Raw genomic sequence first — 10,679 nt, 5'->3', positions numbered from 1 at the left:
CTTTTTCAGCAGGCCACACAGCCTCTGCTGGTGAAGCCCACCATCTCCACAAGGACATACCCACTTCCTTTATTTTGGGCCCGGTTCTTCCCAGATACCAAACACTGCTGGTCTCCGAAGTCTCCGCTTGTGGTGAAATTACTGAGTGCAAAGTCAGCCAAACAAACCAAAAAACTCGTGATACTACACATCCTGTTTTAGTGAGAAACCTTGTGCACAGATCAGGGAAAAAAGAGAAGCCCTTCCTGCAGTGTGCAGCTCGGCATCTGCAGCTGAGGAACAGGCAGGCACGGCACCAAGGACAGGACCTGCAAGCTTCGCCAGGCTGGCTGCCACCCAGTGACACAGGCAGTGCTTCTTCCTTCCCCAAGGCCCTGCTGCCTTGTGACAGCCCCAGCAGGGCCTCTGGGAGAGACAAACAGCTGGAAAATGATTTGCCTTAGAGGCAAGGGAAAAGCCTCCCACTCACAAGAACAAAGAGCAGGGCCCAGTGCAGAACTTCAGCCCGAGATCTTTTGTAACAAGATGGAGACATCTCCCCCAGCTGAAACCACCAGGGAAAAGCGAACTGAAACGGTAACACACAAGCACAGGGTTATATAAGTGCCTTGTGATCCAAGTGAAAACACATCACATCCTGCTGGGGACGGCTGATGGCACTGACACAGAACAGGAGGAACATTAGAGAGGAAAACCCATTACCTTGCCCGCCCTTAGTTAAATGGAGCAAAAAATTCAGTGCTGCACAGAGCATAGGCCTCTACTGTGGGAGAGGCACCTGAGGAAACTCCCCACGAGCTCCTATGGCCAAGGCTGGCTTTTTCCACTGTGCTGCAGCCTCCACCAGAACAGCACGCGCTTGTCCTCAGGGTTTCAACACCAATGTCGGACGTGCCACCACGGGCTGCCAGCACATATGCGTGCAATACAAATTCATTTTGTTCTGCAAGGCACTCAGCACCTCCCTGAAGACGGCGGGGCAATTCAGCTACGTTGTCACGTACTAAAAACTCACTGTTCTCCTGCAGCTTTCAAAACACGTTAAAAAAATAAAAATCCCAACATCCAAACAAAGCTCTTTTTTTCTTAAATCCTGCTTTTCCTAAACGACCCCCGGACACCAGCGGGAAGGGAAGGGAAGGGGGCCCCAGGCAGCGGTCCTGGGGGCTCAGACCCGGCGCCGCCCCCTGCCCGCCTCCCTCCTTCCCTTCCTCCCTGCGCTCCGGGGCGGGCCGGGTGCTATTAAAGCGGCTGGAGGGAGGCTCAGGCGGTGTGTGTGGGGCCATGGCGACCTATGTACAGCTGAACACGGCGGCTAAGATGCCCATCGTGGGGCTGGGCACATGGAAGGTGACCGGGGGTCCCGGCCCGGGCGGCGGCGGCGCGGGGAAGGGGGAGGCCGCGGGGGCACTGGGCCGCTGCCTGGCCTGTGGAGAAATCTGCTTTTTTTTGCTTTGTTTTTCGTTTTTTTTTTTTTTTTTTTTTTTTTTAAAGGGTGTTTTTGGTGGGATGGCTTTCTGAATTTTTGTCCTTACTGGGAGCAAGGCCTGGGGTGTGTTTCGGTGGGCGCTCTTCAAGCGCTCTCCTTCCCCTTCAGTCCCCGCCAGGGAAGGTGGCAGCTGCGGTGATGGCCGCTATCGACGCTGGGTACCGCCACTTCGACTGCGCCTACGTGTACCAGAACGAGAACGAAGTTGGGGATGGGATCCAGCAGAAAATCAAAGAAGGGGCTGTGAAACGAGAGGAGCTCTTCGTGGTCAGCAAGGTAGGGGCCTGGGGGTGTATGATGTCCAGGGAGAATGGCTTTTTTGTGGTAACCCCCAGTTCTAAGCTTCTTCCTTCACCCCCACCTGCATGGAGAATTAGGTGGGATACTGTGCTGAGTACAGGAGTGATACTTTGAGCTTTTCCTAGCGCTGAACTTTACTGTTGTCTTTTATGCAGCACCTGACCCTGTAGTGGGTAGCTTTTAAATAATGTCTTAATTGGTTGAGGCTGCTTCTGCTGCCTGCAGTGACCCCCTTCAGTCCTGTGTGTATCCACTGCCTCCACTGGTCTTGCTATCGTGGGTTAGTCCTGGCCACAGAGCAAGCCTTGTCTGAAGAGAAATAAGATGACCTAATTTCACACTGGCTTCCAAAAGAGAGATCTCTCCTGGTCAGGACAGAAGCGTTCCAAGAACTTTAGCCTAGCAGCTCATGGCGTGGCTTGGCTTTTTGTCTCCAGCTGTGGTGCACGTTTCATGAAAAACATCTGGTGAAAGGAGCTTGCGAGAAGACTCTTGCTGACCTGAAACTGGATTACCTGGATCTCTACCTCATCCACTGGCCTCTTGGGTTTAAGGTATGGTAACAGTAATGTACCTGGCTTTCTGTTATAGCTGGCAGTTTTGAAGAGCTATACAGTGTTACAGCCCAACAATGTCTCCATCTGAGAAAGATAATCATGTGCCTGCACATGAGTCAAGCTGTTGATTCCTGCTTCTGAGATTCTTGCTTGCACAGCACCTTCCTCTTTTGATTGTAGAAGAGGTAGACCTAGTAGTAGGGGCAGGTTTCCCTGCTGCAAGCATAAGTTATGCTGCTCTCCTTTTGATTACTGCCTCTGTGTTGTCTCTTACAAATCCAGAGTATGCTCAACAATGACTTGGTTCCTGCTTTGTGCAAAGGAGGGTGGTACTCTGCTGCCTAACAGAATTTTTTTCCTCTGTGTTTCAGACGCAGAGCAAGAGAGTATTTTTCTACTTCCATCTGTAATCACTGTGTCCTTAGTATTAATACAAATTGAGTTGACCTTTGCTGTAGGAGCCTTAGTGTTCCACAGACTTTGCATTTTAAAAGGTTTAAGCTTTTTAGGTCCTCACTTTAATGTGCTACATACAAAGGAATTGATGTCTGCTTGAAAATTTCGAAGCTTAGTCTTTCTGTTACAGCCTGATCAAAATCTGTTTCCTACCTGTTGCTTCTGAGATCCTCTGCTCTTTGTGCTTTTCACAGCATCTGTATCTTTTAAATTAGACTAATGTGAACAGAATTATCAAAGTGAAAATGCATTGTGGTATAGTAAGGTATCACTAGAAAACAGCTGCTTTTGAAAGTTCATAAATTATAGCCAGCCCTAACTGGGACACAGGCTGTTGCAACATTCCCTTTGCCAGCAACTGAAACAATGAGTCTCCCTGTGAAAGACCTGTCAGCAGATATGGTCCTTACAGACTGATGGTCCTAGGTCTTAAGTGGGTCCTTACTACAAAAATGCACAGCTCTTATGTGAGCATAACAGTGTATTTTATTAAAATGCATAACACAGGAAGTAAACTTGTAAGCTGGAAATAATTCTACAAGAGAACTGTCATGTTTCCCATATGTATTTTGGTGAGCCAACGGACTTTGCTGTGTTCAGTAAAGTACTTCTCTTTGAGATGGCTGCTGACAAAAAATACCACAAACACACGTGAAGGCAAAAGAAAAGACTGAAGAATGTAGATTGAGTGTTAGTATTTCGTGCGCTAAGTTTGTGATATCACATTCTTCAGCCAGTGTTAACCAAACTTTTACAACAGAACGTTTCAAGTGTTTTCTCACTGACAGGCAGGAGAGGACCTGTTTCCAACAGATGACAAAGGCATGTCAATACCCAGCAACACTGATATTCTACATACGTGGGAGGTAAGTCCACCCACAGCAAGAGTCACGTCTTCTGTCCTCAGCAGTTTCTTCCATGCCTTCATTATCTTCAGCAGTCTAAATTGTCTCTCATGCAGAACTACTTGAAAGGACTCACTGGTACAATGGTGGATAGTTAAATGTTGTTTCTCATTTCAAGTCATCAGGAATTCCTGCAATCTCAAAGAATGAATCTTTGGGCTTTGAGATTGGAGATGTGGAATAAATATATCAGTGCTTTGTTTCTCCCTCAAGACATGAACTCTTCATATCTAAACACTTATTTTGTCCTTTTCACAAAGAGAATAAGCCATGTTAGGAAAAATGTCTTCAGACCCTTTCATGCATATCAGATGCTGATTTTTGCTCTTTCTATTAGGCCATGGAAGAGCTGGTAGATGCTGGTCTGGTAAAAGCCATTGGAATCTCCAACTTTAACCATGAACAGATAGAAAGAATCTTGAACAAGCCAGGGTTGAAATACAAGCCTGCCAACAACCAGGTAAGCAGTTAAGTGACCCAAGATGAAATTTTTTTCTGTTTTTTCAAGGATTACTAAAATCTTATGGCATAAGGTTGGAGTTCCTGCACTACTGCTTGGAAGTCTGGCAAGGAGCAGCTCCAGAATATCTTATTTTGGAGGTGGAAAAAATCCCCTGAGTTTAAATCTGCATTTCAGTTGAGTAAAACCCAGGATGTGTACAAAAGCTTGGTAGAGAATTGGATGATTTTCCAACTGTTCTGTGGAGAAGCCAGTTCCTGTTGTTGATGACTTGGGACTAAAGGAACTGAACAGGGAATGCTTTTTGGACTGCTTACAGATTTGAGGAGGGTTGGGAGGAAATGGACTTGGAAGGTAGGCTGTTAAGTAAAATTGTTCAGGTATATGGGCAATACTTAAATAAAATCTTAGGAAAACTCAGACTGCAGAAGACTCCAGGATATAGTGTAATGTACAGCTTGGAGCAATGTTGTCTGTGACACTAGATCAGGTTACCTTGGGCTTTATCCAGTCAGTTCTTGAAAATCTGCAAGGCTGGAGACTGCACAGCCTCTCAAGGCAGTGTGCTTGTGCTCTACTGCCTGCTCCCCCCTTGGTAGGATTGGGGAAGCGAAGGGAGTTTTCTTGTATCTAGTCTCAACCTGTCTTGTTTCAATTTATGCATGCTGTCTGTTTTCGTCCCACCATGCACCACTGAAGAGCTTGGCTTGACTTCTGATGACCTTCTTGTAGGTATTGGAAAACTGTTACTAGGAGCCCAGAAGCCTTTCTTCTCCAGGCTGAACAAGCCTAATTCCCTCAACCTGCCCTAATACAGTAGGTGCTCTGGCCCCCAGCCATCCTGCTGTCCCTCTGCTGAATTTATGCCAGTTTCTCAATCTTTCTTCCTCTGAGAGGACTGGGAAGGGGGCAACCTGGGCACTGTATTCCAAAGGTGGTCTGACAGATGCTGAGTAGAAGGGGGTGATCACTTCCCATGACCTACTGGCTGTGTTCCTGTTGCCAGGGATGACTACTGGCTCATTTTCAGGTCAGCCTGCCGTGGCTTCCAGGTCTGGCTTCCGGGTCCTTTCTAGCAGAGCTGCTCTTCAGGCAGTCAGTCTCCAGCCTGTGCCATTGCTGGGGGCTCTTCCTTCCAAGGTGCAGGGCTTTGCATGCAGCTTTCTTGACTTTTATAAGGTTTATGTAGGACTTTTCCTGCTGCCTGAGTAGGTCCCTCTGAAGTGGCAGCCCACCCTTGAGTGTTTTGTCTGGTCCACTTCTCTCTACTGGTCAGTTTGGCATCACCTGCAAACATGACAAGATCATAGCCCATCGCAAGTTCTTGAGGAAGACAGGTCCTTTGATAGATACCTGTGTTTTTTATCTAGTCTTATCTTAAACTGCTCCAGTTATTGAAGGACTGCAGTAAGTTCTTGATACTGAATTACAAGAACTGGTTAACTTACTGTGATAGCTTGAGCATATGTACTAAAAAGAGATCATAACACCTTTCTTCAGAAAGCTAATGGGAGTGTTCTCTGCAAGTCTGTCCAGTGTCAAACAAGCCTTGTGACAACTGCAAAATTCATAATTCTGCACTAACTTCATATTCAGTCCAATCTACTTTTAGGAAGCTTAGTCTTATCAGACCTACCACACCTCATTGCCAAAGAACCTTTCACTGTAGTTGGTAATTACTCTTCTGTCACTTGTATAGGGGATGTTGACCTTATGTCTCTTCCACGCTTCTAAGTCTGCTCACCAATGGATCTTGGTCTCTGTCCTTCAATACTTACTGCTTCTGAAGAAACAGTTGCAAGTCTGAAACTCGTCTTAACTCTTACCAGTTAGCCTAATATAAGATTATAGTGCTTCCTGCAAACCATTTCTCTTTGAATAGTTGGAATTACTGGACTCTAAATGAAATGTCTACAGTGTTGTTCTTAACTATGAATGCAGTCAGTATACAAATTGGTTTCATTCATGGTGAGATACCAGTTTGGCAAGCCAGTAATTACATTATGATAATATTACTAATTAGTCCATGAAGGAAATCTGAGTCAAGTATTTGATCATTGTCAGTGTGTATTGCAATATCTTAAAATACTTATTTAAATGTATCAGAGGCTTTTCACCATGGCCCAAACATAGCACTAGATAATGCAACTCAGGAGTTTTTCAACTAGAGTTTAGGTGGGCAGGTAAGGATGATTTTGCCTCACTTGTATGGTCTGAAGCTTACCTATTGAATAGTGGAGAAAATACACAACTTGGCTAAATGCTCTGTTATTCTGAGTAGATATTGAAGTACAATAAATATGTATAATTTGCCTAAAAACTGAGTTGTGCCCTGTTGTGTCTAATATTTCAACATGCTTCAGAAGAGAAGCAGCCATGCAAGCTTCTGATAACAGCAAGCACCCAGAACCATAAATAAAGCAGGCAAGGGTGTAATCTAATCCCATGATTTACACTGTTGCCACCTGCCAGTAGCATGTTTCTTTGAAAGCTTGAATGACAGTGTAGTCAAAAAAGATTGAGTTTGCCTGCTAAAAGGAAAAGTACTGCTCCCTGGTGTGTAATTATCCTGAAAGTCCATTTATGTAAAGCAGCAAAATTTCATGTTCATTCACTGCTGCCAGATACTTGGATAATGTCTGTTCTGTACTGCATATCAGTGTATTAACTTGCCAGAACACAGATCTGGTACACTAAGTCTGTATTTTGTTACGTAGATAGTCTTCTGGAAACTAATGGTAAGCACAAATGCATTTCTAAAAATTACATAACAAAGAGTAATCTGAAGATCTAAAGTCTTTAGCAATTAGTGGCTACTTCCAATATTTGCAGACTGGAAATATTCAGCATGCTTATTGACATAAAGCAGATAAAAGGAATGAAACAATGCCTGTATTGAGGCAGTATGGTAGTTGTAAAAACCTAATGCTTTTACAACATTTAATTAGGTAAGAGATCTTTGTACTCTGTATCGGTCTGCTATCCCATTGCTATGATTTTATGGTACTTCTGTGTATCTCATTGAACTGAGATGAACTCCACTTCAGGAGTTATGAAGATGATGATTCCATGTTAGAAATAATACGGATCAGGAAAGTTTTAAGAAAATGGTGTTAGTTCTTGGACACCTGCACTTGCAAGGAGAATTACTACAAATAACAGAAAGGGAATGGGGATATACGGAAACAAATGCCGCATAATATCATGTGGACTATAAATTACAATGAAAATCAACCCTTGGATTTTAAAAAATAATGAAACATATGAAAGTAGCTGTGCCACTGTCAATCTCTGTACTCTTGTGTTTCAGATCGAATGCCATCCATACCTGACCCAGGAGAAGCTGATCAATTATTGCCAGTCCAAAGGGATCTCTGTGACAGCATACAGTCCTCTTGGCTCTCCTGACAGGCCATGGTAAGACGCACTTCCATTTTGCAAGGGAGCTGGCAGGGATTACACTTGAAGCATTGAGACTACAAGTGCTCCATTAATCATTCATCAAGATACAGATTCCTGTTGCTGGGTTGGCTCTTTCTATGGAGGTTTCTTGCCACTGGTCTTTCTTTCTTCTGTGTAGGGCTAAACCAGAGGATCCTTCCCTTCTGGATGACCCCAAGATTAAAGAGATTGCAGCCAAGCACAACAAAACCCCAGCACAGGTGGGTGGGTGCTGGACAGTGGGTACTGCTTCCTGTAACACAGGATTTGTTATTCTTTAGAACAACTAATGACAAAGGATGTAAGATGAAGAGCTTGACTCTTCGTTCTCTGAGCTGCGGTGTTATGTAGCAATGCAGCTTATTACATGGCCTGAAATGCATTCTTGAAAGGGTTATTTGACTATCAACAAGAAACGTTTTCTTGACCCATCTTCAGATGTTTGTCTTCCCATCTTAAGCTGGTGCAGAGAAGTGAACACTTGTATAGACTGCTAACCTTCTAGGTAGGAAGGAAACAAGCCTTGTATCACAAGACTGGATGGGCTTCCACAGGGCTCCACTGCTTTTCTATTTGCACTTCAGAAGGTGCTGCTTAGACTCAGGTACAATTTGAAATGCAGCTCTGCTGTAAGTGGTTAGTTGTGCTGAATTGTACAGTTTACAGCAAACAGCTGTTGAAATAGCGTCTACTTTTTTGCAGAACAAGAGCTGTTCTCTCTCAGTGGTATGCTCTGCCTTCTCTCTGACTTAGTGGTCTCTTCTTGCAGGTTCTCATTCGGTTCCACATCCAGAGAAACGTGATTGTGATTCCCAAGTCCGTCACCCCCCAGCGCATTGTGGAGAACTTCAAGGTGGGTGATTACAAGTGGCCTGGGTACTGCCCTGCAGGGATGGCATCCCTTCCCCCTGTGGAGCAAGTGGTCCTTTCTTAGCCTTCCAAAGTAATCCTCAGATGAGGACTAGAGTTTTTCTTTCTCACATTACCTATAATGAGGGCTAAGCTAAAAACTGAAACTGGAGAGACAACGAACAGAGATGCATCCTTCACAAATAGTGTTGCAGAATGCCTCCATCCTCTAAGTGCTCAACAAGCTTCTTGGAACAGCTGGCATATAAAACTCCAGTTTCTGAAGCAACTTCAGAACTTTCAAATGCTTCCTTCCCTCCTTCTCCCACTGCTAGTGGAGTCTTGGAAATCCAAAGGTGCCTTTTCCTCTTCCTCCTTCTTGAAGCCACCAGTTCTTCTCACTTAGCACCCCTCCAATGTGGACTTGTGCTTTAATTCTGTGAGTCTTGCTTAGTCTGGTTCAAAGAGGTGATTTCCAGCTGTTTTTCTTGTCAGGTGTTTGACTTTGAGCTGACTAAAGAAGAGATGGCAACTATTCTCAGTTTTAATAGAAACTGGAGAGCCTGCGCAATGAGCACGTAAGTGATATTTTTAAACTGTTAAGTTGTGTCACAGTTTTGTATACTAGACCTGTTTAAGGTTCAGGATACTCAAACTCCATTTCCAAAGGGTTCATCTTCAAAATATTTTTTCACAGTAAAATTTCAGATGTACTTATGAACCAAACTATGATGATCATAAAGTAAACTCAACGTTCATTTTGAGTTCAGTCTGCAAGAAGCCTTTTGTAGCTGGAATTCCAAGAGAAGGATTCTTGTTCATAACTTTCATTTTGTCTGTATTGGAGATAGGAGTATGAGGCAGACTCAAATTCATGATCAACTTTGCTTGTGGAATTTTACGTTGTCTGTCCTAACTTTTAGGTATGTTATAAAAAAGGCACACTATGAGCTTAATGGGTTATTGGGGAAGGGGGTGAACATTCAAGAAGTAACGTGAGGATTTGCAACTTAAAAGCCTAAAGCTAGATATGAAGTCTTTGAAAGATTGCAAAAAAGATCCTCTAGGCAGTAGACAGTAAAACCTTGAATTGGTGATCTACAAAGTGTCTAGGTCCCACAGCCTGAAGTGCTCAGCCTGAACAACAGGAAGGAAGATACTTGAGAATCTTTGTTTACAAATGAAATGCATCTCCAAAGAAAACAGAAGTCTGAAACTGACTCTGTTTATACAGTTCAGTTCCTCCTCTGATGATTCTCTGCAGGGATTACAGCTGCATGTAGTATTTTTCAGCTGTTAGAATAATCTTTGATTTCTTTCAGGTGCAAAACTCACAAGGACTACCCTTTCAATGCAGAGTACTGAAGATAGTTTCCTGCCTCTCTCCAGACTTCTCAGATACACTTCTGCTGTTGCCTTTGAGTTGTCTATCTAGCTTTCTCACTGCATCAACCCTCTTTTTTGCCCACGAAGACGCAGTGTGTGTACCCAGTGACTTTGGGTGTGGTTTTTGTGGCTTTTGTTTTGTTTTCTTTTGAGGAAGGACATGCTAAAATATTTCTGAAGAGCACACTGTGTGGACTATAGTAGAGTGTCTTTGCCAAACTGCATGTCTGGAATTGGTAAGCAAAAAAAGTTGAGAAAGTTTGAGCTACTAGTCACTCTTACTTTGGAATATTGTGAATTGTAGCTAGTGATGTTTCTTGTCTGGATCTTGTCTGGAAGGACCAGGATATGACAGATTTTGCATAACTAAGTTGAGGTCAGATATTTTCTAACTACTTCTGGGTTTGATTTTGTCTTTTTTTGTAACACTCCATGCTTTTTTTCCTCTAATTGGAAGTACCAATTGATTTAAGTATAGCAGTTGCTACATGGGTAGCTCTTTGAAAAGTGTATAAGTCGTGTTTCTTGGTGTTATAAAAGCTGGGTTTGCTTATAATAAAATATAGTTTCATTACTGCGTGTAATGAGATGGTTATTTCAGCAGTGCTCTTAATGGTAGTGTAGAGTAGCTGTATTATGTTAGCTGTCTGGTTACACAACTGCAAGGAAAACTGTCCCCCCTAGAAATCACTGCAGTTGACGTTAGCTTCTCAAGTGTAACCTGCTAGCTAGCTATTGAACTCATGCTACTGCTTGTGGAATGCATGAGTGTTATGCATTAGTGTGTATCAGTGGCCACAGGTTTACCTTTGGCTATTGAGTAACCTACTTGAGCC

General features: G+C 43.7%; 1 protein-coding gene across 1 annotated transcript; it reads left to right on the top strand.

The window, feature by feature from the left end:
• The first annotated feature begins 1,068 nt into the window (after positions 1-1,068).
• On the top strand, positions 1,069-10,417 carry LOC121073072 (aldo-keto reductase family 1 member B1-like). Its single transcript, XM_040563653.1, has 10 exons — positions 1,069-1,350; positions 1,598-1,765; positions 2,227-2,343; positions 3,591-3,668; positions 4,045-4,167; positions 7,478-7,584; positions 7,748-7,829; positions 8,378-8,461; positions 8,953-9,035; positions 9,780-10,417. Exons 1-10 carry the CDS (start codon positions 1,285-1,287, stop codon positions 9,820-9,822), a joined length of 951 nt encoding a protein of 316 aa, XP_040419587.1. The 5' UTR covers positions 1,069-1,284; the 3' UTR covers positions 9,823-10,417.
• Positions 10,418-10,679: the final 262 nt, after the last annotated feature.

The sequence above is a fragment of the Cygnus olor genome, chromosome 1, assembly GCF_009769625.2.
Source record: "Cygnus olor isolate bCygOlo1 chromosome 1, bCygOlo1.pri.v2, whole genome shotgun sequence".
Lineage (NCBI taxonomy): Eukaryota > Metazoa > Chordata > Aves > Anseriformes > Anatidae > Cygnus > Cygnus olor.
Note: the sequence above shows the minus strand (reverse complement) of the source record. Positions and strands in the feature narration are given on the sequence as shown.

Excerpts from the sequence above, each read along its gene's own strand:
- LOC121073072 (XM_040563653.1), top strand. The coding sequence starts at position 1,285 with ATGGCGACCTATGTACAGCTGAACACGGCGGCTAAGATGCCCATCGTG. Across the intron at positions 1,351-1,597 it reads TGGGGCTGGGCACATGGAAG|TCCCCGCCAGGGAAGGTGGC; the intron begins GTGACCGGGGGT and ends CTTCCCCTTCAG. Across the intron at positions 1,766-2,226 it reads AGCTCTTCGTGGTCAGCAAG|CTGTGGTGCACGTTTCATGA; the intron begins GTAGGGGCCTGG and ends TTTTGTCTCCAG.